The 27,563-nt window shown below is 37.1% G+C and overlaps 3 protein-coding genes, 1 long non-coding RNA gene and 1 other non-coding gene across 6 annotated transcripts; 2 read left to right on the top strand and 3 right to left on the bottom strand.

The window, feature by feature from the left end:
• Positions 1 to 1,135: 1,135 nt before the first annotated feature.
• Positions 1,136 to 3,525, top strand: LOC113333322. Of its 2 annotated transcripts, none has more exons than XR_003351927.1 (4): positions 1,136 to 1,244; positions 1,371 to 1,499; positions 2,387 to 2,472; positions 3,156 to 3,525. It is a non-coding gene; the product is annotated as an uncharacterized LOC113333322 (long non-coding RNA). The 2 variants fall into 2 exon arrangements; XR_003351933.1 differs by lacking the exon at positions 3,156 to 3,525 and adding an exon at positions 2,773 to 3,146.
• Positions 3,526 to 13,853: 10,328 nt separating this feature from the next.
• Positions 13,854 to 18,990, bottom strand: LOC113351967 (glycine-rich cell wall structural protein 1-like). Its single transcript, XM_026595861.1, has 2 exons — positions 18,648 to 18,990; positions 13,854 to 14,476 (listed from the first exon to the last, which is right to left on the bottom strand). The coding sequence occupies exons 1-2, from the start codon at positions 18,988 to 18,990 to the stop codon at positions 13,854 to 13,856; spliced, it is 966 nt and encodes a 321-aa protein (XP_026451646.1).
• A 1,882-nt stretch (positions 18,991 to 20,872) lies between these two features.
• TRNAE-CUC lies at positions 20,873 to 20,945 on the bottom strand. Its single transcript has one exon. It is a non-coding gene; the product is annotated as a tRNA-Glu (tRNA).
• A 141-nt stretch (positions 20,946 to 21,086) lies between these two features.
• Positions 21,087 to 21,873, top strand: LOC113303905. Its single transcript, XM_026552994.1, has 2 exons — positions 21,087 to 21,384; positions 21,551 to 21,873. Exons 1-2 carry the CDS (start codon positions 21,122 to 21,124, stop codon positions 21,669 to 21,671), a joined length of 384 nt encoding a protein of 127 aa, XP_026408779.1. The 5' UTR covers positions 21,087 to 21,121; the 3' UTR covers positions 21,672 to 21,873.
• Positions 21,865 to 27,123, bottom strand: LOC113303897 (rab3 GTPase-activating protein catalytic subunit-like). The gene is made up of 14 exons (XM_026552985.1): positions 26,827 to 27,123; positions 26,606 to 26,694; positions 26,305 to 26,448; positions 26,103 to 26,206; positions 25,238 to 25,431; positions 24,935 to 25,104; positions 24,504 to 24,845; positions 24,357 to 24,421; positions 24,022 to 24,070; positions 23,764 to 23,920; positions 23,344 to 23,428; positions 23,186 to 23,255; positions 22,626 to 22,766; positions 21,865 to 22,409 (listed from the first exon to the last, which is right to left on the bottom strand). Exons 3-14 carry the CDS (start codon positions 26,407 to 26,409, stop codon positions 22,206 to 22,208), a joined length of 1,686 nt encoding a protein of 561 aa, XP_026408770.1. The 5' UTR covers positions 26,410 to 26,448; positions 26,606 to 26,694; positions 26,827 to 27,123; the 3' UTR covers positions 21,865 to 22,205.
• Between the last annotated feature and the right edge of the window lie 440 nt (positions 27,124 to 27,563).

The following is a 27,563-nucleotide window of genomic DNA, read 5'->3' on the forward strand; positions in this document are numbered from 1 at the left end:
TACATTGATAAACAAACGTCAAAAATCTAACATTCAACAATAACAAAGAGAAACCAGAATCCGTGCTGTTACGATACGGACCATACCCTAATTTATATTATAAGGGACAATGATGTTTTCCTACATCGACGATTCTCTACAGTTTGGACACATAAAAAACGGTCAAGATTGATCCACTAATGTGTGTGCTTTTTACTACATTTTCGTATATAAAGAACGATCATGATAGAACGATCATGATTCTTCTAAATGGGGTTACGATTTAGCGTTATAGAATGCTATAGAGATTGTGCCACGCAGTTGCCTATAGGGCTGAACATGGTTTCGGTTTTTCGCTGGAACCGGACCGAACCAGACCAATTAGGAAGAAACCAAACCGAACCATTTATTAATGGATTGGTTATGGTGTAGAAAGTGGAAAACCGATAGTGTTGGTTTTGGTTTGGTTTGACCTCTAAAACCGAACCAAAAACCATTGGAAAACCGATTGATTTTTAAACTTAGTTTCTACATTTGATTTACAAGTATTAGATTCTACCCATTGATTTAGAGGATAAATAGAAACCCTAAATCTAATATTTCATTATGATACTCTCCCTCTTTCTCTTTCTCCTTCTCTCAGTCGCCTCCCTTCTCCACCCCCAACTACAGCAGCCAGTGTTGCTACTCGACTTTATTCTTTCCGTTTTCCTTCTTTTTTGTTTGTCATTAACTAAATTAAGATATATTATATATCTTATTTTGATCTCTAGATTTAGAGTAAGCTTTAACTATTCTTGATATTCTTTTTATTTATTTTTTGTTTGTAAATTTTTGTAAACCAATACTATCTGCAGCTACGATTTTTTTTTCTGTAAATTTGTGTAATTTTTTTTTTTTGGTTTGACATAATTATTGGTTAACCAAAAACCACTGGGACAAACCGAAACCGGCTGAAACCATTTGGAAACCGAACCAATGGTTAATGTATTGGTTTGGTTTAGATTTTTAGAAACCGATAGTATTGGTTTCGGTTTTGGTTTGGCTAGAAACCGAACCAAAACCGACCATGAACAGCCCTAGTTGCCTATTTCCATTTCTTGCATTGGTCGTTAATACCTTAATAAAAGCCAGGGAAATAAAAACGCCCAGACCAACTCAATGTGCCGGCCGTTTCGAATTGAAGCTCATAAAAACGTATTGTAATGGAATCTCATAAACCTAGGCGCATCAAGAAATCAGTTCAACCGATCGACTCATCCCAGGTACGACTCAAAATGAGGTTCTTTAGTTCTTACATCTTTCTCCCGATTTTGGGTTATGATTTTTCGCTATTATGCCCTAGATTTCTGATTTTCTTTTTTTGTGTCTCCCGATTTTGTGTCTACCAGAGCCACAGGTAGCGACATTTCTATAATTTTAATCTTGGTCACTTTCATTCTGATGCATACCATGCCAACTTAAATCTGAAAGGGAACACCCAAGGAGATAAAAATGCTTGGTGTTTATTATAGATACAGGTAAACCTTCAACTAAATGAAGGTACGAAATATCTGGAAAAGATATTGGAAATTTTTTCGTAGCTATTGATTCTCAATTCATTGTTGTTATTTTGATTCTTAGGGAAGATAGGGTTTGCAACATTGGTACCTTATGAATTCGTTTTAGTGATGTTCCACTTCTCATTTACATTTCATTTCCTCTGAGTATATTTGTTGTTTTGCTTGGGTGTCTAAAGTGTTTTCTGTATTACTGGATTTAGATGTGATTCGTAGTGCCTGTTTGTGGGTTTTGCCATTTAACTAATGTACATGTGCTGAAGATGTATATGTATGAACTGTGTTAATGATTCTGGTATCTGTGCTGTATTTTTAGACAAAGAAATCAGTCTAAACAGATAAAACAGCATGTACCTCCAAAATTGGGAGTGATCCAGATTAACTTTAGAAATAGGGTGTAAAATAAGATAGCTGCCTAGGGACATCAGTGACCTTTCACCGCTTCTTCTCATCTTTGTTGCTTTGCAGATATTATTCCTATGGATTCACCGTTTCCAATTTATGGTAGCATGGGTTAAAATATAGGAGTGCATATGTTTCCATCTTGGGAAATGTTACAGGCATAACCAAGAATTTGTTGGACACTGCACACATAGCATTTTAACACTATTCATGTTCAATTTTGGCTCTCGATCCTTAACAATTCTAGGGAAAGTTTCATCAACAACAAGCTTAATCTGCAAACACAATATTCTTCTGGATTCTGGATTCCAGATTTCGTTATTAAAGAGTGTTAACCTTTCTTGATATAAAGATGAGAACAACTGTATATATGGTATCATCTGTTACTTCACAAATGGGCGTGACCCATAGATCTCTGATAGTAGAATTGCTAATTCTCAAAACAGGGACAAAGCTTTGACACTTGGTGCATCTTCTGTCATGATGTAGAGTTCCTTGACTGGCAGCACTGAGGAGTGCCTACAAAGATCAGGTATACATGCATTAGTATGAAAATTCGTCTTATATTGAATTTTTCTCGGTTGTGAATATAAGAGTTTGATGATTGTGTTTACCCTCATGTTTTTACACTTGGAATTAGATTTTGTATGTTGATCGCTAATGTTTTAGGAGTCTTATGCGTCAATCTGGCCCAGTTCTTGATCATTGTTTAGAAAATTAGGATTTTGTATAGCTTTTTTCGGTTTTACTCCTACATTTCCATGAACATATATCGCCTTTTCCAAAACACCATAACTGACTTTACAAAATGTATTTACCTGATGGCACCCAGAGGCAGTTGAGCAATAGAAACCACGCAAACAAGCCAGACCAGCTGAGGTGAAGGGAAAAAGTAAATGAAGCAATGAATTAATGACCCGTCAAGGATTAAAAATGACTATTTCTTTTAGAAGTAAAACTAATAAAAATGAATATAAGAGTTTGATGATTGTGTTTACCCTCATGTTTTTACACTTGGAATTAGATTTTGTATGTTGATCGTTAATGTTTTAGGAGTCTTATGCGTCAATCTGGCCCAGTTCTTGATCATTGTTTAGAAAAATAGGATTTTGTATAGCTTTTTTCGGTTTTACTCCTACATTCCATGAACATATATCGCCTTTTCCAAAACACCATAACTGACTTTACAAAATGTATTTACCTGATGGCACCCAGAGGCAGTTGAGCAATAGAAATCACTCAAACAAGCCAGACCAGCTGAGGTGAAGGGAAAAAGTAAATGAAGCAATGAATTAAAACAACTTTTTCTCCTCGGGGTCAGCACAACCATCCATTGGGTACCTTATATGGTGTAGATAAGTAGTATCCTAGCCCAGGAATCTCTGCATAGTTTTTTATTATTTTGGAGGAAGAGGATTGAACAATCTAAATTAGTCGCTAAATTTTTTGAAAATGGATGCAACTTTGTAGTGTATCCTGTTACATAACACATGTATAACGAGTAAAACACCAGAGTAAATATGGCCAGTGTGTTGCACGGGAAATATACATGAATATATGCCATTACATAAGGCTCTTTATGCAGTAACAATAAGTGCACATGTATGTGTTGTTACGGAGGGCCCTCTGTGCAGCAACAACAAAATTGCGGGGTCTCTCCCTTGAGGATTCCCTTGAACAAATGCAGCTTTCTAAGATTTAATTGAGGCTGTGTGGGTGCTGTGTCGTAAAGTTCTAATAAGTATACCGATAACCTTCCCAACTATGTTTCAAGCTTTTCTGGTGATAACCTATATAACTCCCATCTATCTTTCAAGCTTATTTGGTGGTGTAGTTGTCCTATACTCCTACATCAAGAAAATAAAAAAGAAAAGAAAAAAGAGCCTCCATCTAAATGAAACAGGTGAACAGAAAGAAAAGCCTCATTATCAAGGTGGATATAATAGGCTAAAAATTCGGAATCATCACATTCAGAGATTTATATTTCAGTCGGAGGGGTACTTACAAATGGTACTCTCGGATTTCCTTTATTTTTTCACAGGTTTCTTCTTCACACCTTTTCTTTGTTGAACGTTTAAATGATAGAGCTCTTGGTTTTTTGCCTTTCTTTGTGATCTAAAAACACTTTATTTGTACACGAGGAAACCCTTAGTGTGAGAGTCGATTTATATGAATTGATATAAATATACGTCGTCATTGTTTGAAGAACAAAACCCACACCTTAAGAGAACCCAAGAAAATAAGGGAACAACCGCAATTTCAAGTAATGGATACTAAGCCTGCATATTGTTCGTTTCACTGCACCGTGGCATGAGCCACAAGGAATAACATTTTAGATGTATGTTGGTGATCTTTTGAGTCTTCTTAGACTTTCTTCTTCTTTTTCTGTTTTTGTTATTTTTAGTTTGAGAATTTTTGGTCTTTCAAGGGTTTTTAAAATGCTTAAACGCACTAGGTGTTTAATTATGCTCATCGACATAATGTATGATATGATTCAATTATGAATCTAAATAAACGCTACAAATTAAACGTGTCTTCTTAGGTATGCTTCCCTTGAATTTTCTTTAACGCTACTTGCAGCGGCATGGCCAAGCTATTCCTTATCTTATTAGAATCGGTTGTCACCCACATTTACATGTTAACCGCAAAAGAATACTCTTGAGCGTCTAGAAATTGACTGCACCAGCTGATAAATTTCAATAATACTTTCTACTTATCGACAAAAATAACCATACGATTAAGCAAATTTAGAGTACAAGACGAAAAAATTATTAGGTCACTATATTTTGCGATACAGTAGCACATTTCGATATAAGGTCTAGATTTTCGGTCATAGCATCCCGTGCCGTTACGGCATGGGTCATATCCTAGTTTAAATATATAATGTCCATTATATATTTTTAATAGTCTACCGCATAGTCGATTTATATCTTCATCATTTTCTTCCATCAGACTTTTAGGGCTTGAACTTGAGAAGCAAAATTAAGTCATATTCTTCTCTTTTTAATCCTTGACGGGTCATTATTCAAGTCTTTTTTATTAGTTTTACTTCTAAAAGAAATTCATTGGATCATCCGCAATCAATCCGTACATTCGTGCATCCATTGGTTGTAAATCGATTGGATTGGATGCGGATGTCAAATTTAGAATCCTTCATCTACTGGATTGGATACGGATGTGGCAAAAGCCGGCCCATGCTTACCCTTATAATTGAGAATCCAATTGTTTGGCTGCAAAATATGGATAGCGGAAACCTAGGAAATGTCAGATGCACCCTCATTTTTATTAGTTTTATTACATTATCACCTATAAACAAATCAAAACAAAACTGAAGTTTATTCATTTATGATTTAATCTCCTAAACATTTCTTCTTCTACTCTTCTTCTTTCGTCATCTTTTTCAACTCGTTTCAACGATGATTTTTCGTGGATTCTCAAAAAATTTCATTATCGATTAAACGCTTCGTATAAAAGATGACAAGGACTAAGGATAAACTAGGTAAAGGAAACAATCAAAATCAAAAGAATCCATACATGTAAGGAAATCAAATGAAGAAGATGTTGAACTGAAAAATGAAGATTTGGTTAATAGAGGACTCGATACAGAAGCTAATACTCCTGAAATGGCTTCTATAAGGTAAGAATCGAAAAACACACCTTTATTTCACCCATTGATTTGTTAAATAGGTAAACTAGGTTTTCAAATTCAGTTTCGGAAACCGTTTACGGACGGGAGTTTTAAGTTTCCCAATCGTAAGTACTATATTACAAACGGGATAATATGAACTTTCAACCGTAACTACAGTTTACAGTTGGGTATCCCAGCCGTAATTCATGCCTACAGTTAGGTTTTCCTAGCCGTATGTTTTGTAATAAGCCAAAACAAACATTTTTTGTCATTGTCACGGGTAGCTTATCCCATCCGTAATTCATGCTCAACCTCAAGATGGAGGTGTTGCTGCTCTTCTGTCTCTTTTTCTCCCGCATTTTCAATCAAATGTTGTACTCATCAATGGAGACACATATCAAAAGGATGGTAATTACAATCCTTCTTTACTTACTCATTCAAATTCATTCTTCTTCCTCTTCTTCTTTATTATCTTACTTCTTCTCAGGCTGATAATGAAGATGATAAGGCCATATCTTGTAATTTCTCTGAGATTTGGTCAAATGGGGTTTCCTATTTGAATCCACTCTAAACAAAATCAACATTTTTTTTATTTTTATTTTTATTATATTTTTTTCTGGGGGTTTGGGAAGAGATCTATCTAAACAAATTTCTGGTTTTAGGTTTTGCAAGTCACTTGTGGATGAGTTACAAACGGATTGCACAGTTTTTTGTGCGATGCTTCTTTTACGTTCTTCACTGCCTTCTAGCGGGAGCTTGTCCCTCTTCTGTTGTCACCAATTCTCTACTCTTTTGGCTTCTCAATTTATCCAACCTTTATTTACTACCTAAAAACACAAAATAAATTAGTGAAAGTAATTATTCTTGAAAACAGTAAAAATACATAATTTGGGATAAAATAGAGAATTAGAACACAAAAGATGAGTTAAATGCTATATAGAAATACGTAATATTTGACATTCATTAGTCATACGCATGAATTCGATAGTAATGGGAAGTCATGCAAAATTGACGCCCAAGATTAGTCATGGATGTCTTTTAGTGATGATCGCGACGCATTAAAAGCGTTGTTTATCTTTAAGCTTGAATGTTGCAAAACTGACCGTCGTTATAAGTGAATTGTAATGAAACTTGCAACACATAAGCGTTGCTTGGTGTAACCTTCGTTGCAACACTATTTTGAACTTTTATAAATGTAACAAATTTTTTTTTTTTAGTTTCCAAAACTATAAGTCTTGATTTCTAGTCTACTTATAGCTAAGTCTCGGATTAGGATAGTAAGTGTAGTTGAGCCTTAGACTCCACGACGTTCATCGATTGAAGACGAAGAACTACTCAAGGGAACTTGTGGAACTTCATCAAAGGTATGTGGAGACTTGAACTTATCTATCACTCAAAAGTCTATCTACTCTATCTCCTATTTGAGACAAAAGTCGTACTGTTATATAGACTTCAATTATACACATTTGTTATTTCGAGCCGAGTTTATCTCGCTTATCTGTTTCTCGAAATATGTGTTGGTAAGCTTTCGCTTTAGCCAAGTTCATCTTTACTCGTGACGAAAGTCATGTTGATTATTTCAATAACTTGAAAATCGCTTTGATGAAAATAGTTTGTGAAAAACAATTATTTTAACATCCTATAAGAAAGTTTCAACGATAGAAACGAGAGTTTGGAACAAGTAACCATCTTTGGATATAAACATAGTGTGCTCTCAAATTTGTGTAAAAGTCCAAAATCGGGAACCCAAAGTATGTGTACTGGCGGTTGTTGGAAATCCGGGTGAGTATGCGTACCCGTACGCATACTGGCGGAAGTTTCACGTCCGTGAATTTCTGCTGGAGTTTGAAAGTGAAAAACAAACTCAATCTGGTTACTTAAGTACGCGTACCCGTTTGCATACTTAGGTAGGTTACTTTCTAAAATCGGTTTGTTCATGAACTAAAACATTCATATAATAAGGAATGCAATCTTTGCAAACCGTGGCTATAATGTTCATGATTCGATTCGAGTGAATCAAAACCGATTTTGCTTCGATTGTGTCTTGTATACTTCTATAAGATCTAAGCAATTGAACAACTCTCTAACTAGTTCATTTGAGTCATTTGAACTAGTTATGGTAAAGATGAATAAGGTTGATATGAAAGTACTCATATGGCTAACCATTGGTTAACTATTGTTGAACCGACTAAGTGTACACGTTTAGGTAAGGTTACTCAAACCTAAATGAAGTTACGTTTCATTTGTGTATAACAAGCTAAGTTCGATCTAACGGTTGAAAGATATTAGCTTGAATCTAATCAGGTTTTCATCTAACGGTGAATATTGAATGCTTTGTTACCAAGGTAACTTAGATTGCAAACCTTGATTTGAAATCTATATAAAGAAGAACTCTAGCAACTGGGAAACCTAATCCCCACACCTCCCGTGTGATACTAGTTGTATAAGCTAGAGTGGATTCTCCTTTAACCTTAGGTTTTTCACGAAACCCTGTAGGTTAACGACTTAAAGACTTCATTGAGATTGTGAAGCCAGACCCAAATATTTTCTCTGTAGTTGCGTGATCTGATCTTGCTGTTTCTATCGTGATTGAGTACGATCGTAAGATTGGATTGAGATTTATATCTCCGATAGGCAAGATATAAAAGTAGTCACAAACACCTTCGTCTCATCGTTTGTGATTCCACAATGTCTTGTTCGTTAACCGATTAAGATTATTGTGAGGTGATTGATAATTCTAGGCTGTTCTTCGGGAATATAAGTCTGGGTTATCAATTGGTTCCTGTTCACCTTGATTTATCAAAAAACAGAACAAAAACTCGTAGGTATATCTGTGGGAGACAGATTTATCTATTCAATAGACTTTTCTGTGTGATACAGATTTGTTTATCAAGTCATCGACTTTGGGTCGTAGCAACTCTTAGTTGTGGGTGAGATCAGCTAAGGGAATCAAGTGCGTAGTATCATGCTGGGATCAGAGACGCAACAACACGACTGTACCTTGAATCAGCGTGAGATTGATTAGGGTTCAACTATGGTGTAGTAGGCTAGTGTCTGTAGCGGCTTAATACAGTATGGTGTTCAAATCTGGATTAGGTCCCGGGATTTTTCTGCATTTGCGGTTTCCTCGTTAACAAAACTTCTGGTGTCTGTGTTATTTCTTTCTGCATTATATCTTGTTATATAATTGAAATATCACAGGTTGTGCGTTGAATCAATCAATTGGTAAATCCAACCTTTTGTTGTTGATTGAAATTGATTGATCCTTGAACATTGGTATTTGGTACCGTTCAAGTTATTTCTATTATATTCAATCAGGCTCGCAAATTTTTATTTGTTTGATTGCGGATTGAATTGAGAGATTGAGATATAACTCTTTGATATACTTTTTATTAAGATCGAGTCTGACTGTCTAGTTGATTCTCTTGAAAGTATATTGAAGTTAGTCCATACAGATTGCTAAGCGAAATATTGGGTGAGGTTGTTAGACCCCCGCTTTTTCACGACTGACACGGACAATCGCATTTGAATTGTATGTTTTTAGGCAGTTCAGTCGGCTAACTTTAGTCAGCCATTGAGGGCTTGTTCTTCCATCTCTGATTGCTCTGACTACCAGAATGAGAAAGGGGTGACTGGCCAAGTATAAGAGATCTAAGGTGGTCGGTCACGATAGGTGAGAGGCCGGCCAAATCGGCCGGGATTAATCCGTGACTGACTTGGCAGTCACGGTTAACCCTAGCTAATTTAAATTTAATTTGTTCTCAACCATGATTAGGATTTTAATGCAACTAATCTAGGTATTCACTCCATGCTTAGGCAATCTAGTTTTCGACCAATACGAGTCAAGATACCATGTTTCACTCCAAATTGAGAAATATTGGCACAATATATACATAAAATTGAGCAAATTATGCAAATTAGGCAAATTTGCGTCTTCACATTAAATTGAGCAAAATGGGAAATTTTGGGTCTTCACATGAAATTGAACAAATTATGCAAACTTGCCTCTTCAAGTGAATTTGAGTAAAATTAGATAATTTTTTGTGTTGACACAAAATTGTTATATTTTTGTAATTCTCGTGTCTGGCACGATAATTACCTGATCAAGTATTTACAAGTACAGCTTGTTTAGCCACTTTAATAGATTTATATCTTTCAGCTGAGAACGAATATGATGTTAGGTAGATTTTAAGAGTTCGACTGAAGAACATAGCACTAAAACATTTTGACAATTAAGTATTGAGGAAAATACTGAGAAAAATCCCAAATGACCATTATGCCCTTTTCGGTTGACTTTTGATAAAAGGACTATTTTGCCCTGTCTAAACTTGATGAATATTACTTTTCAGTTCGAATTATAAATAACTTATTTTACCCCTGATTTCATCCAAAATGATTGTTTTACCCGGAATCAAAAATCCATCATCAACAAACCCTAAAATAATATGCTTCCATTTTATAATCGTTAAACTAGATCTCTTTGCAAAAAAAAAAAAGAAGTAATAATGGCTAATGTAGCTAACATTGCAAAAGGTGAGTAATAAAACTAACAAAAAAAAGCTAATGAACCTCAATTATACACGTCAAAAAGACAAGGAAGAAACATATTAATGATATAGATCCAACAGAAAATAAAAATAAACATTGTCCCATGTTTAGCCTAAACACCGTTCTGCACAACACTTTTTTGTCTCTTCTAGCTCTTTTGCGAGTGAACTTAAAAGAAATTAATGATTACCTAAGTTTTATCATCTTCTTAGATTACAGACTTACCTAAACCCACTAGGAAGAAAACTAGCACAAATTTAACATGAAGCTACATATATTTTAACAACTGTAGAAAAATTAAAAAGGAAAAAAAACAAGAAACAAATATAACAAGATTTTAGGTTTTGATAGATAGGTAAAACTCAAAGGTCAACAAAACTTTGGGTTTGTATAGTCAGCAGAGCAAAGTCAACATCTGAGTTTCTTTATGCAAGTTCTATTTTCTGATACGAAGTCATAAACAACCACATCTCATATAGTCTACAACTCTGATCTCAACACTTCCTCTGCTTCCCTCCCTAAGACCAACCTTCTCCTTCCTTTGTGACCGAAGCAAGACTGGAACGACATTTCTTGGCTTAAGAATTGTACAAATTGATCTATCAAATCTAAAGTACTTCCATGCAGTACATTTTTTTTAGGGTTTGGACTTGTTACTCATCAACCTATCCCACTTTTACCATTTTCACCAGAATCAGTTTTTACCCACAAAAAAATTGGCGACTGCAGTGGGAGATTAATCTCTCGGTTAAAAAGTCAATTTCCCTCGATTTAATTTCTTTTAGTTTCACGGGAAATGGTCGGTCTTAGGTCAGGTTCAACTACCAACCCTAATCTCAAAACCAACATCGGTGGTATTCCTGATGTCACTACTCCTTTCTCCAACATTGGTACTCCAGGTATTAATCCCTTTATCAACAACAATGATGTCAATACCAACAATGCAGGTGATACCCTCTTCACCAGCACTGACGTCAATACTGGAATCAATACTGACGCAATCAACTCACCTTTCTTTGGCCAAGATAAGGAAGAAGCCAGAAACAATCAAGCTTTGCCTACCATAGCTGATCTGATGCAAACGCAAGATATCCTACTAAGAATCAAGGATATATGGTCATCAGAGTTACTCAATTTTTTCAAGTCTCTAAACGAACAATGCCAGACAGAGCAGGCCAAGAATGCTTCATCATCCATTGGTGGTCCTGGAACCTCCAAAGCTCATATCCTAGAAGACGATGAAGCACTAATTGATGTTGCTGGTCGTTCATCATCAAAGGATCAACAAGCCAATTTCATTATCTGTCCCTCAACGCCAACCTCCATATCCTCATGATGTGCAGAAAGTTCCCCTCCCCAAGGGATACACTTATCAAACATTCTATGTATGATGGAACTGGGAATACATGTGAACATGTTTCATGCTTTATGGAATCATTAGGAGAACCTGAGTATAATCATGTACTCTGTCTGTAAGAATTTTCGAAGCCATCGACATACATAATATACATCTTGGTTAGGAACAACGAACATCCAAACGATTACGTGAAGAGTTTCAGGATCCAGGTGTTAGACTGTCATGATCCAAATATCACCGAAATACAACTTGTGGAGTTATACATCAACATTATGACCCCTTTCTATCAATCTTTATTGGAAAACTCACGTTTCCGAACGTTCTTTCAACTCCATGAAGTAGCCAAACGATCGGTTACCACGACACCTACCCTTGTTGGAGAGTACCAGATCCACCAAGACTTAAGAGCCTCGTGAGACTCGTGGAAGTATACGTCTCATCAACAAGCAATACAACCTTCGACCTTCTGTAAGTACTGTCAATGAAGGAGAAAAGGAAAGCCACCGTTTCAGAGATGTAACATCCTGCGGGTGCAACCCCACTGCCAGCTCCAACTCCAGCACCACAGGCACGACTGCCGCGAAGAGAAATTCACGTACAAGCTATACCAGCTCTGTTTACGGTCCCAGACTTTTCATTTCCTTTGGAAGAAGTAGTTGCTGGATGTGTGGATTCAAGATGGTGCAATCAAGTAACCAACCGAACAGGAAATGGTAGATCCTAAATATTGCTGATTTCATCGAATTGTTAATCGCTCCACAAGCAACTGAAATGACCTGAAGCGTATTTTCAAGGAAAAGATTGAATCAGGAGAGCTACACTTAGGAACTGAAGGAGTCCGAAGAAATCCTCCTCCTATCAAAAGCTTCACCTTCCACGAAGAACCTGTCTGTAAAATCGTACCATCTTTGATGGAGCATTTGTGTGAATTTCTGTAACTCTTAAGAACACAAAGGAAATACATCTTTGTTGCTCTTAACCATGAAGTATCAGGCAAGCGCCTAACTTTTCCAAAAGAAGCCAAATCTCCTAACTTTTCTTCGGAGATACTTTTCTCACCTTTTAAGTTCTTGATCGCAGAAAATGCTAAACCGTCATTCTCAATCTCCAAGAGAACAAATTCCTTATCCTGTATAAGCCATCGTGACACTTCTATTAGTCTTGATATTGATATAAGGGCTTTAGAATGATAGTTTTATCACGAGTGAAGACGCTCAACTTCCACAACTTGTTTGTGGCAACATATACATATTGCCAGCCATAGAAGACGGCTCATTAGGTACCGATGGAGAACAAATAATTCTTACGATCCTGAAGTATAAATGCAACTTTTTGTCTTTAGATAGTTTTAATTTTAAATTTTTATTTTTTTCAGAAGGTTGTACTCTTTCCTTTGTCAAGGTTTTACCGCTATGGGTTTTCCTTACCAAGATTTGAATGAGGTAACATTAAGTCCAAGTTTTTTCGAATTATTTGCATTTACATTTTATGTTATTCGTTTGAAGTTGGTGATTTGGAAGCTTATTAGAAACATATCCTTTGGCAGGACAAATTCTAATGGGCTTTTAATCATGTTGCTGGTTATTTTAATATAAGACGATTAATTCTAAAAAAAGAAAAAAAGAAAGAAAAAACTCTTATTCAATAAAATTATTTTTCTTACCAAAAAATAAAAATAAAAAAGAATAATCTAGGGCGCAATTCAGCCAGCGGTGGTCTATATATGAGGTTGGCCCTAGCTTGGTTTACTAGTTGTGCCTACTGTTTAGTCAATACTGCAATGGGTAAGCTGCTTAGTTCTTACTCACCTATCAGTGAACCATACAACAATAGCTTCCCTAGTTGCACGTACATATTGCATTTAAATTTTGAAAATGATCAGTGATGATCAACAGTGGGTCCTTTTCCACTCTTTGTGGATGTATTGTGGATAGGTGCAAGTTCAAACTTAAAAGTCTAGATGGACTTTACAGCATGGTGTCCCTGGACTGGACACAACCATTTATTTATGAAAATTGGCTCTACAATGTCCGTAGAAGAACTACAAGTTCAAGATTTGCAATGCCAATCTCATGCATGTACAGTTAAAAAGCACTAATTTGTTTTCAAATATGATGATGAAATGTTTAACACTTATATAAAACAAGTTATACAGAGGGAGCGGGAAGGAAGATCTTCCAATATGAAACTTGTTAAGTGATCTATTGTCTGCAACAAGTATTGATCATATGAAGCATTCAACATTAGAGATTTCATTATGCTTATATATTTTGATTTCAAGAACACAACATTAAACAAAACAAAACAAAAGACAACATTGTTGGAGAATAATTCTTAATTAGTGAAGATACAACCGACAAATATTCAAATAAACTGGCTTTTAATGCTTGCCACCACCACCACCATTTCCGACTCCTACACCTGTTCCAGAACCAGTGCCGGATCCACCTCCAACACCAACTCCAACTCCAATACCAATACCAATTCCAACTCCCCCACCAATTCCATGTCCACCGCCAAGACCTCCACCTCTTCCTCCGCCTATTCCTCCGCCACCACCAGCACCACTTCCCAAGCCGCCACCAGAACCAAAACCGCTTCCAGAACCTGATCCTCCTCCAGCACCACCTCCGCCCCCACCACCAGCAGCGCCTCCTCCTCCTACTCCCACACCACCACCAAACCCACTACCATGCCCTGATCCTCCACCAAGACCACCTCCGCCTCCACCGCCTCCTCCTCCTCCACCACCACCAGCAGCGCCTCCTCCTCCTACTCCCACACCACCACCAAACCCACTACCGTGTCCTGATCCTCCTCCAATACCACCTCCATCACCTGACCCACCACCACCACCTCCTCCAATACCTCCTCCTGCAGCACCTCCTCCTCCTACACCAACTCCACCTCCAAACCCACTACCGTGGCCTGACCCTCCACCAATACCGCCTCCACCACCTGAAATTCCTCCTAAACCTCCTCCTCCAACTCCACCTCCAAAACCTCTGTTGAACTCTCGTTTACTTCGGGAAAGACTGTGACTCTTACTAATGTTTTACATGTCCCTGACATCGTGAAGAACCTTGTTTCCGGCGACCTTGTTATGAAGGATGGATTCAAGACGACCTATGAGTCTAATAAGTTTGTGTTGTCCAAAAATGGTGTGTTTGTTGGACAAGGATATGCTTGTAATGGGATGATTAAGCTTAATTTAATAAATAATGGTTCTGCTTATATTGTTGACTCTGTTAATTTATGGCATGGTAGATTAGGGCATGTGAATTATGGTTCTCTTAGAAACATGAATCGATTAGGCTTGATTTCTGATTGCAATTTTGATCATGCTTCTAAATGTGAAATATGTGTGCAAGCAAAGATAACTAGAATTTCCCATAAGTCTGTGGTACGAAATTCTTCCTTACTTGAATTAGTACATAGTGATGTGGGTGATTTGCATGGTTCTGCCACTCGTGGTGGAAATAAGTATTATGTCACTTTTATAGAAGATAGTACTAGATATGCTTATACATATTTAATGAAATCTAAGGATGAAGTCTTTGATAAATTTAGGATTTATAAAGCAGAAGTAGAGACACAATTAGAGCACAAAATTAAGATTTTACGTTCTGATCGTGGTGGTGAATACTTTCCTACTGAATTTAATTCCTTTTGTCAAGAGCATGGTTTAGTTCATCAACGTACTGCACCTTACACACCTCAACAAAATGGTATGGCTGAAAGGAAAAATAAAACTTTGATTGATATGGTTAATTGCATGCTTATAAGTTCTGGTTTGCCTAATTCTTTGTGGGGTGAAGCTATGTTGTCTGCATGTTATATTTTGAATAGAATTCCTTTGAAAAAGAAGAGTGTTTCTCCTTATGAGTTGTGGTTTAAGAGGAAACCAAACTTGAGAAGACTCAAAGTCTGGGGTTGTTTAGCATATGTTCGAAAGCCTGATCCCAAAAGACCAAAGTTGGGAAACAGGGCTTATAAATGTGTTTTTGTGGGATACTCTCTTAATAGTATCACCTACAGATTTATAAACCTTGACACTTTTGAGATTATAGAATCTGTAGATGTGGAATTCTTTGAGAACTTAAATAGGAACAGTTCTCAAATGCAACCCATGGAGAATCCATTGTTACCTGATCTAGAACCTATGGAAATTGATAACAATGATGAAAATCCCTCTCCTACTCATGACAATGATATTTCAGTGCCTACTGAAGATATCGAACCTAGAAGGAGTAAGAGAGGAAGGATTGAGAAAAAGCCTGATCCAAACTTTATTTATTACCTTTTAGAGGCAAATAAGAATAGAATTCTTAGTGTTAACCAGTATGTTATGCATACTGATGATGACCCTAAAACTTATGCTGAAGCCATGAGTTCTAGAGATGCAAATTTCTGGAAAGAAGCCATCAATGATGAAAAGCATTCGCTTTTGACTAACGGGACTTGGGTATTAGTAAATTTACCTCCTGGTGCTAAAGCAATAGGAAGTAAATGGATATTCAAGAGAAAGTTGAGAGCTGATGGTGAAGTTGATAAGTTTAAGGCAAGGCTAGTTGCCAAGGGTTATAAACAAAGACATGGTATTGATTACTTTGATACATATGCTCCTGTTGCCCGCATCTCATCCATTCGTTGCTTGATTGCACTTGCTTCTATTCATAAGTTGGTTGTGCATCAAATGGATGTCAAAACTGCTTTTCTAAATGGGGATTTAGAAGAAGAGATATATATGGAACAACCTGAAGGTTTCATATTACCAGGCCAAGAGAAGAAAGTTTGCAAGTTAGTGAAATCTCTCTATGGTTTGAAGCAAGCCCCTATGCAATGGCATGAGAAGTTTGATAAAGTAGTTTTGTCATATGGTTTTGTGGTGAATGATGCGGACAAATGTATCTATAGTAAGCATGATAGTTCTGGTTGTGTGATTCTCTGTTTGTATGTTGATGATATGTTAATCTTTGGGTCTGACATATCTGTTGTGGAAGAAACAAAGAAGTTTCTTAGTTCTAACTTTGATATGAAGGATTTAGGAGAGGCTGATGTAATCTTGGGAATTAAGATCCTAAGAAAGGGAGATGAGTTGGTTTTAACTCAATCTCATTATATTGAGAAATTTCTCAAGAAATATGGTCACTTTGATGACAATCCAGCACCTACTCCTTTAGACCATACTATCAAGTTAATGAAGAACACCGGCCGTACTCATGCTCAACTTGAGTATTCTAGTGTTATTGGGAGTCTTATGTACGCTATGCATTGCACAAGACCGGACATAGCCCAAGCCGTGGGAATATTATGTCGTTTCTCAAGTAATCCAGGATATGAACACTGGAAAGCAGTTTCAAGAGTTATGGCTTACTTGAAAGGAACAATAAATTTTGGTTTGCATTACCAAGGCTATCCCGCTGCACTAGAGGGGTACAGCGATGCTAACTGGAACAATGTAGAATCAAATTCCAAGTCAACTTCTGGATGGATTTTTACATTAGGGGGTGCTGCTGTGTCTTGGAGTTCCAAGAAGCAGACTTGTATTTCTGATTCAACAATGTTGTCAGAATTGATAGCTTTAACTGATGCATGTAAGGAGGCAGATTGGCTTAGAAACCTACTTATGGAAATTCCTTTTTGGAAGAAGCCAACTCCGGCGGTCTTGATTAATTGTGATAATCAAGCTACAATCTATAATGTCTCTAATAAGACTTATAATGGAAAGTCTAGACATGCAAGTCTTAGACACTACATGGTTAGGCAACTACTCAAGAGGGGAGTAGTTACGGTTAACTTTATTGAATCAAAGAGAATTTGGCAGACCCATTTACGAAAAGTCTACCAAGTTCAGTGGTTTCAATAAAAAGGAAAGAAATGGGACTAAGGTCTGTGAAGGAAGTTTGATCTCCCATAGCAGAAACCCAACCTATGTTTTGAAAAGGATAAACAAGGTTCAATGTGGTACCAACAAGTTATGGATGTGGATTATGGAGCACTAATATAAAAACTTCCCATTTCTTATTAGTGCTGGTTTCTGCAAGAAAATAGGATGGATGTAAATCCTTAATGAGTCTATGATTAGTAAAAGGTGTATCGCAGAAACACCTTCGAGACTTACCTATATGAGTATGGAAATAAGGCCGTTTCCTAAGAGAAGAAGACCGTTCTCTAAAGAAGACTCATGAACAAGGATATAAGCACATGGCCATTAACGTGCTTGGCTACAGAACACATGATTTTATGAAATCAATATGTGTGGAGACTCCGGTTTTATCATAAGGGGTACTTGGTTCAAGACTGGTTTCACCATAGAACCTCGATAAGGCTTTGAGTTTCTTACACTAAGTGAAGGTTCAAATCCAAAAATACCTATCATTTATGTGTTGATTTCAACGATGATGCTTAGTCTCAATTGTGCTTGAACTACGTTGGCTTGATCCCACTCGGGTACGTAGGCAGTCACTTCGGTGATGCAGTCACTCTGATTTAAAAGTTTTAACTTTGTTTTATGGTTTTTGAAAATAGGGGGAGAATGTTGGAATATTTTCAACGCCGCTAACCAAAGGGGGGTCCTGGGGGGCATCGCCCCCCAGGCTGTGGTCGACCTGACAGGTCAGGTCGTGGGGGTCCAGGGGAGACCGCCCCTGGTGGGGGTTTCAAGGGGGCAACGCCCCCGGAAGAATTTTTTGAACTGAAGGTTTTATTTGGCCGATAAAAGCCTGTTCGAAAATTTCGAATCCAAAAGACACCATTGATGTCTGTTGATGAAGGAACCTGACGTTTCGTGAATAGAAACCTGTTGGCGAATAAAAACCTATTCCCAACAGGTGCAAAACCCTTTATAAATAGCTTCTCCCAGTTTCGTTTAACATATAAGAAAAATCAAACTGTTTTCTCTGTTTCAAAAAGCATCATCAGAAATCAGAAATCTTTTTGTGTGTTCTTGATTGAATCAAGGGGTACAAACCTTGAATTCAGTTTTCGTTGCAGGGCTTTCATTGTATCCTGAAGGCAATATTTCGCATACCTGTTGTAATCGCCAATTGTTATTGGGAGGGTAGAAATATTTGTCTAAAAGAAATTTATACAAGCCTTGAAAGTTTTGGAGTGCAACACTTTCTTCTCTGATTCATTCATCCTTTGTGAAACCCATTTTTTTTCCAACAACCTCCACCCTGTCCAGATCCACCACCAATACCACCTCCTCCACCTGACCCACCACCGTCTCCTCCTCCAATACCACCCCCTCTTAACCCACCACCAGCTCCAATTCCTCCCCCACTCCCAGATCCTCCACCTATACCACCTCCACCACCACCACCTGCACCTCCACCTCCTCCTAAACCACCCCCTCGTCCACCTCCTAATCCTCCTCCTTGGCTTCCACCACGACCATATCGTCCTCCTCCTCTGCAGCGACCCCAACGACAGTCGTTATCGTCACGAAACCTTCCCCCGCCTCTTCGACCACCATATCGATCATCACCAAAACCATCAAACATTCTCTCCATTACTAAACACACTCAAATTCAGTACAATGCTCAGTGTCAAAAGCAACACAGACAACCATTTCATTACATTTCTCACACCCATTTTCTTGATTTAAAACCACCACTGATGTATTGATAATAATAATATTCACACTTTTCTTTCCTGTAGTGATTGCTTATTCACTACTTGATAACAATACTGATGATTGCTGAAGAGACTCTGTGAAGCTAGCTGAAACCTATTCTCTTTATATAAGCAGAGGAATCCACTACTCCCAGTTGTATGAAGTAGATGAAACAGGTTGAGATGGATAGTTGAGCATTAATTGGTGCATATGTTCATAAAACCGCGTTCAAGCGGTTGAGAGAATGGAGATTGGAGGGAAACATTTAAGACGATACATCCAGCCATGTAAGTCAAACTTAGTTTGTTTCAAAATCTGATGACTCTTCTATCTTATCTACTGGTTAGCAGAGAACTCTGTTTAGCCCTTAACTAATTAATTAAGCACCTCATTAACTCAAAATTGTAGATGGGACTTAAAACCCTACTAGCTAAACTGTACATTGACTTATTATGGATATTAATTGAGGTGGTCACATTTAAATTTTCATTTACCATCAGTACATCCTCCTCGACTACTCTACCTAATGAAAAATCAAAAATTAGCTCATGAAAATGGAAACCCTCCTTGCCCTTCTTGAGTGTGCGGCACATTAACTATTACTCCATCCGTTTCAAAATAATAGACAGGTTTTGTGTGTAAATTTACACACAACGGAGGTAGTATATACCTCCCATAAGTCATCGATGGGGGTGAAATCTCTCTCGGCAATGGGGGATAAAAAGGTATACAGTGGGAAGCCGAAAATTGCACTATGGAGTATAGAGACCAGTTTTCCTGGTGTACGATATTGTAATTCAAGGAGTAATAAAGAGACACCTACCCATGCATGAATATTCATCAACCACATACTGTCAGATCATATTCATTTCTTTCCTTTTAAATATAGTCAGAATTGAAAATCTAAGAAAACAAAACTTTGCATTAATCCAACTGTGTTTTTGAATAAGTAATTATGATGAAGACAATTTTTCCAATTAGAATGTGTGATTAATAATATATGCTTTTCACTATTCAATCCATATTTAGCATGCAGATGAGAGACTGCAGAAAGATGAATATTGGGTTGATTATACATAGATGGTGGCTTAAGAAAATGATAGGCACTTTTTACTACCGCTGAACGAGTGTTGATAGAAACTTCAATAAAGCTCTGCAAAGTATTACAATGTGACTTCATTCTGCTTTTTTGAATTAAAGATGGATCGAATGTTAGATATTCAGAGTAGGAGCTTTCCTTTAAATGCATGTTATTAATAAAAAGAAAAAATCTAGTACAGTAGATAGACACTTTGTAGGTTATTTCCTATGCTTGGTAGCTTTTTATTAATGTCCATTCCTTTACAGGTACTGATCATTCTAAACTTCTTACTTTTCTTTCTTCCTCTTCCTCTATAGAGTTAGAGACTCGTAGTATTTCAACTTGTGATGTTGTCCTACAGTGTTTGGATACACACGGATTCATTTCCGCCTAAATGTATACCCCAGAAGCATTTATGATTTTATACTAGTTGATCATGTATAGTTAGTGATGGGGTATGTGCTTTATTGATTAGCTAGGCCACTACTACCCTTCTTCCATTTCCTTTCCATGTCCTTCTGTCTGGCCTTTGACTTTTATAATTTCCAGTCAACTCTTTACTTGCTACAATCTACATCATTACTGATACTGAAATTTTTTGAAGGAAAGAAACTCATTCAGAGCTCCTACCGGTACAGAATTTATTTACTCCGTATTAAAAAGAAGGAAAAAAAAGAATAACGAATGTAAAAAATGGTTCCGTTGCCGGGACTTGAACCCGGGTCTCTCGGGTGAGAGCCGAGTTTTCTGACCACATAGACTACAACGGATGGTTGTGAAGTTGCTCATTTTTACTAAATTGTACTAATATCAAACCAAATTACAAAATTCTAACATTATCCACCCGCCCGCAGCATTTTTGGGGTAAATCTTGTATGAACGCAAACCATAGACTGAGAAAAGCTGGAGAGACTCAGTCTCAGAGTGAGAAATTTATTTATTTTTAATGAATTTAAGTATGGTTAGCATCCATTGCCACTTTCCTGCATTAGCTCCTCTACTACCACATGATAAACAGCACAATGTTCCAAAGACCCTGCTCTGGCTTCCTAACATTCCTAAACAAATACCCAGTGATTACTACAGAATGAAAAACCACACTTCACTGAGAACGAAGACCAAAGCTTTCACCACTTCTTCATTGGTACTCTTAGATATCACTTCTCCACCTGCTGCTTCTGGTGATATTTCTGTATTTCTGCAAACAAGGTTTGTCTTTGACTTCAGTAATTCAATTCACCCTTTCTGTTACTTTGATAAGAAAATCAAACCCGAAAAGGGATTATCGAGTCGTGCCATTCTATTCAGTAGGATATGAAGGAAAGATGTACACTTTCATGGTTTGTGATTAATCCCATTTCTTTTGTTTATGCAGTGCATTGCTCGTCGCTGCGTATTTGTTTTCTAACTTTATTGTGCCAGACTTAATAGTCAAGAATCTTCAGAAAAGGAACGAAAGCATAGAACAGGAAGAAGAGAACCCCAGGAGAAGATAGAAGTGATGCACAGCAATGAGCCTTCTACCAGAGAACTAAGAGCTCTGGTGAAGCCACTTCCTGACAAGTGCCAATTAATTTTCTTACTTATTTTGAGGGTTTTTCCGGTAAGTTATTCTGCAAGAGAGTTGTAACCAAAGGCTTGTATTGTGCACTACGGATAAAAAAAAAAAAGGATAATAGAAATGTTTTCTTTTGCTCATTGAACTTATCTCCTTTTTTTTTCTATTTTTTTTGAAAGGATTCATTGAACTTATCTCAGAGTTCAAAAGTTTTGAACTACAATCCTTCCAAATGTGGAGTAAAAAAAATAATATAGATTTTGCCTTCGACAGATGTTATATACAGATTTTTTTTCTTTCTTTTCTAGATCTTCAAATGAATTGGGGTTTACATAGCGTATTTGCAACTATGAAACACCTGTCCAATCATATCATCTGGAAACAAGGGTGTCTCGATTTCGGTAGAGGGGATGGGCTTAGGCGGCTTCTTTGAAAACAAAGATGATTTCCCTTCAAATGGGTTTGGGAATGCCTAGCGTTGGGGCTTCTCTTCTTGACTCTTGTCATTTTCTGAGCTTTGTCTTCTCAAGAACTGTCTATCTTTGCCACTAATTTTTTGTATTAGTTTCTTAAAACGATGCTTTGGTTCTTCTGGGGTCGTAGTTTCTTCAGATTGATTAATGAGCTTTAAACCATCCTCAGGATTAACTAACATCGTTTCTACTGTTCCATAAACCTGGAATCAGAACTCAAAGATAAGCTTTCAGTTACGTGATCATTTTATCTTATCCATCAATAACATTGCTAGTGCTTCCATCCAGAAGGGTAGCTATGAGAAATTGTTTCATATGAAAAATGATGCTTCAGTCTTCGGGATGGTGGCACAAAAGAATTAATCAGTTACGCCTTCATTAGCATAAATTCAAAATACGCAATAAGAAGGTCATCGTACCTGGCAGAGATCGTCAATATTATCAGTCCACTTGGAAGTTTGACAAGTGGCAGTTACATAGTCTTTACACTCATAAAACAGCTTAGACAAGTTACTGTTCTTGGACAATGGACCTTCAGCAATTACAAAAGCCGAACCAAGCTGAAAATAGTAGAAGATACAAAATTCCTATTAGCATCATAGCACAAACCATGGGTTGTAGGAACTGACAATTGTAACCAAGAGCTGTGTTTAAAATAAAACCCATATTCGCAGAGGCAAACATACTAATTTCAAACTTATTAGAATTAGAGAAGCTAAGATTTAGCCTAAAACCAATGGTTGGACCTTATCCTCCTCCCCTATGAAAGTTGGCCATCAAATATTCCGAAATTTGAGAAATAATTATGTATATGAACAACACTAGAATAGAGGTGGATAAACAGGTCTACCGTCAATAGGATTACATTTAAGAACGATACTAACCTTTTCTACTGATATTGATTATAGAGAACAATACATAAAGAAAGGAGCATGTATTTGGGATATCTTATCACTTATCAGAACAAGCAAAAACTTACTATAGAAACAAACAATTGCTGGAAAAGCTCAGATGGAGCGATGTCTTCTAAGAAACTCAAGATGCCTTCCCTACAAAACGCATAAATCTTTAAGTTCTTAAGTGACAGAGTGGCAGTATTCTGTAGCCTTAGTAATGGATGGTCGTGGTCTAACTTACACTGCCAATTCTTCATCGAATAGTGGTGCTTGTTTGACAGCGGGTAATGGTTTGGAAGTTCCCCATAGTTCATGCCACAGATTTCCTACAATTTGTCAAAATACCCTCTATTAAAAATCAGTCGTAACAGGAATCACAGTTAGTTTCCTATATTTAATATTTATGCTCTGCAAGATAAATAGCTCGGGTGTGTGTACAGTTAAAACCGTCAATAAACAATGTGCATCATACTCACTAAGTTACCTCAAAAGCTACAATTTTGAAGTTTTTATTTCCTTTCTAGAGTTTCAAATATAGAAAGTAACCATAACAACATTAGATGCATGGCATGTCAAAGAAGAAAGAAGAGTGGCATGTCAAAGAAGAAAGAGTGGCATGTCAAAGAAGAAAGAGTGGCATGTCAAAGAAAGAAGAGATAACCTTCTTTCTGCATTCGTGTACTCAAGTAACCTCGTCTAGATGTTGCATCTCCTCCATCTGAGCAATCTTTAACCTCCTCATCTGGATTTGTTTCTGACCAGTCTGGGGGTGAGTGCCATCTAACAAAATCTTCTAAAATGCACCCAGGATTTGCAGCCTGATATATATTTATAACAAAAAATTAGTATTTTAAAGAAAATTGTGAAGCGCGGAAGCAAGGCGTATCCTAGAAGTAATTTCTGCGATAATTGGTCTCACCTTAAAAGCCTGCATATCCGAGAGGAGTTGAGAACACCCGGCACCAACACTAAGAATATAAAAGGCGTTGAATGGTTAAGGATCATCTATATGGAAAATATATTACAGCTAGACGGAGAAGTAGAATGAGTTCACAGAAGTGAAGTATATAATATTCCTAAATCTTAAACAAGAACAAATAGCAAGTTATGTGCTGATGGAGTAACAGTCATATGAGACCAAATTAACATCCAAGTGATGTTCCAAAGGTATCGGCACACGCATATTATATATATATATATATATATATATATGATATTTGGAGGCCCAATATGAATAACATTACAAAAACTAACCTCCCGGTCCGCAGAACAAGCTCCTCCGTTTCTTTGATAAGATCTTCTGTAAGAAGAGGTCCTTCCTGCATGAAGAAAAACAAATACATCACTTTAGGAGAAAACTTTTACAATATATCCATCTTCTAGAACGAGATGCTGTCAAACCTGTGTTACAGGAGCGTATACTGGTTCTCCAGTTTCCAACATCCTTACACCTTCATATGGATGATCAGCTCCTAGCCGAAGAACTAGTTCCCCGCTGCTAAGTCTAGCATACAACACTGAGGACGAAACCGAGCTTGCAGAAACATCTACTGGATCTACATGTATACTGGCTTCTCTAAGTATGGAATCTAGTGTTTCTGTGGCAATCGCACGCCGTCTTTTCCTAGAAATACAACAATTGATGACCTGCAATTGCTGATAGAGAAGACAGGAATTCAAATCGGGGTTCTCATCCAGGGGAACTCGAGGTATGGGTTGTTCTTCAGACCATAGTCTTCGCAACTGCAGGTAGACAAAGATCTCTTAGCAAATTGTAAAAATCCAACCTTTAAAATTGTGGCTTAGGTAATCAGTTGTGGAATAATGCTTACTTCTTCAACAACCCTCCACCAAAATAATGCCATTTTACACAGAGTCATGAACCTTCCAATGATTTCAGAGAGTCTAACAACAAACGTATCTGGTGGAGCAGCATGGATATCTCTAGGCAAAGAAGTCGCTGCTGAACCAGAATGGTTCCTCTTTAGGAGAAGTCGACCCTCTGCGAGTATCTTGCAGATATTACAACGAAATTTAAAGCTCATCCAAGGGATTATGCAAAAACTTAACTAAGAAACTCAAGGTAAATTGATTATAATTTATAACTACTGTAAAGCCATTGCATATTGCATTACCAGCATCAAACAACGTCTTGATAAAAGATACAACTTCATCATCGTCACCAAACTCGGAAGTCGATTTATCCTCCTTGTCACGAAGCACTAATGACTTCATAGCAGAAAAGCTTAAGCCTGATCTCTCCCTGACAGGAGATGAATCTCTGGTTGATGCCAGAAAATCTTTCATTGTTTTCAACTTCTTTCCAGACCTATACAGAGGTTGCAAAGTGTTACGACTATAACTAGTTTGAACATAAGACTAATAGTCAAACTCAAATTAACGGATGGCATCTATTAGTGCTATAAACTTATTTAGTTTCGCCACAAACTTTTTTTTCCTTGTACTAGAGTGTCACTTGGCAATCACAATAGCTCCATTTAAAAAACAATGTACTTAACAGCATTCCAGTAAAACTTCCTATCTATGCAGTAACCTTTTTCACAAGCAAGAATATCATAATTCATTACATAAAGGTAAATCCACATGTTCATAGCTTTACATTGAATGATTTGTTTCGAAACACCTTTCTCGGTGCAAGAACAGATATCTATGCTGTTGATACAAGTCATGCAAGAAAACTTGCAGGGATTGGGATGACAGGCAGTTCCATCTCGTAAGAGATTTCTTTGTTCCAAGGGTACATATTCAGCACTAACCAAAACTAATAATAGAGCCAGCGGTACTATTTGAATTAGAGTAACAAATTATTTGGGGTGTTAAGAAGATTTCAAGACGCAAAAACAAGAGTAGTGGTAATAACTAATGAAAAGGACAAGTGACTAAGTTTTTGCTCTTTAATGTGACAACAACTACTTGCGAAGTTCTATAAAGGATCACCTGACATAAGAAAATAAACAAGTGAGAAGACTGAGAACTTACTCTACAGCTACTGCGAGTTGTTTAACAACTGATGTTGGGGGAATCTTAAGCGCATTCTTCTTCAGGTCCTCTTCTTCTGCAGAAGGTGGTCCCTTTCCTGTTTCCTGCACGCAATCATATCTCAACTCAGAGCCACAAATCTCAAAATAACAACTAACATCCACAACATTTCATAATCCAGCTAGTCTTAATTATGATGTACCTTCATTCTGGGATCAATCTGTTTAGGAATATCATTAAACCCCTGCGAACCCGACTTAGGAGAGCTCTCATTCTTATTGTCTGCTTCTTGTTTCCCTCTCCTCATGTTTTTAAACCTATCCTGCCAATCCTGCTTTCTCCCTAACTGCACCACATATCCAAAATGCAAGATTCAATCAACAAAGCTTAACCTCATTAATTCTACAGTATACAATATAAAGATGAATTTGAAGAACTTATCACTTAGAATCATAAACTGATGCCAACCGAGAAATTATCATAACAAAATTTCGAATCGATACCTGTTTATTATCAGTCTTTGTAGAAATTGATTCGGCTCGGCACTTCCTATAACTCTTATCAAATTGGTGTTCTTCTTCTTGACTACCTTCTACACAATCCGAAAAATAAAAAACCATAAACAATCCAATTCAGATCGAAATTGAAAATTAGAAATGTATAATAAATTATTGAACAACCAAATCGAAATCGAATTGAATGAATGGAAGTGATAGAGAGAAACCAGGAGAGTTGGACTTGAAATCTACTTTAATATCCGTCAGAACTTTCTCCGCTTTTGCTGCCGCTGAATGGAAAGCCGTTTTAGCTTTTGAAACAAATGAAGATGATGAAGAAGGAGATGTAGATGTCTCTATTTGTTTGTGAGCTCCCCGTAGTAATCGGGTTTCTATTAGATTATGAGAGAGTGGGAGAGAAATGAGGAGTGAGGAGGAGGCATCAGGGCTGATGATGATGCTATATGGAGAGAGTCATGAAAAAATACTGTAGAGAGAAACAAACAACGAGACGAAGTCAGGAAAATGGAAAAGGAGACCATATTACTAAAATAAATACTCATTAAATGTTGATTTTAATTCGTTGAAGAAAATAAAAGTTAGAAAGAAAAATGAAAATGGATGACGTTATGTTATGCTATAGTAGTAATCACGATCCTCATCGAACGTATGTAGGGGTTTGGTGACTGGGTCTTACCAGTACACAGTGCCACGCGGTTTGTTTTTGTTGAACACCGGCGGAGAAAAACGAGGGGATCAAATCCTGAACCACCAACACTACTAGTAGTTTAGCTTTATGGAGAAAACATTAGGCATTTTTCAATACAGATATGTTAGTTGTTTTCCGTACAAATATGTCTCTATTCGTTTTCTTTAACATGCAAGGGGAAGCACTATGGTGTTCCATTTCTTGGCGACTATGAGAAATTGATTTAGGGTCATGGAACTTTAGTTTCCGTCCAAA

This window comes from Papaver somniferum, chromosome 1 (assembly GCF_003573695.1).
Source record: "Papaver somniferum cultivar HN1 chromosome 1, ASM357369v1, whole genome shotgun sequence".
In the NCBI taxonomy this organism is placed as follows: Eukaryota; Viridiplantae; Streptophyta; class Magnoliopsida; order Ranunculales; family Papaveraceae; genus Papaver; species Papaver somniferum.

Coding starts and splice junctions, on each gene's coding strand:
- LOC113303897 (XM_026552985.1), bottom strand. CDS start 26,409: ATGAGGAGAGGGAAACAAGAAGCAGACAATAAGAATGAGAGCTCTCCT. Junction 24,846..24,934: donor GGTGGAGGGTTGTTGAAGAA/GTAAGCATTATT, acceptor GTCTACCTGCAG/TTGCGAAGACTATGGTCTGA. Junction 24,422..24,503: donor TATACGCTCCTGTAACACAG/GTTTGACAGCAT, acceptor TTCTTCATGCAG/GAAGGACCTCTTCTTACAGA.
- LOC113351967 (XM_026595861.1), bottom strand. CDS start 18,990: ATGGAGAGAATGTTTGATGGTTTTGGTGATGATCGATATGGTGGTCGA. Junction 14,477..18,647: donor TGGATCTGGACAGGGTGGAG/GTTGTTGGAAAA, acceptor AGTTCAACAGAG/GTTTTGGAGGTGGAGTTGGA.
- LOC113303905 (XM_026552994.1), top strand. CDS start 21,122: ATGAATTTAAGTATGGTTAGCATCCATTGCCACTTTCCTGCATTAGCT. Junction 21,385..21,550: donor TCTGTATTTCTGCAAACAAG/GTTTGTCTTTGA, acceptor TTGTTTATGCAG/TGCATTGCTCGTCGCTGCGT.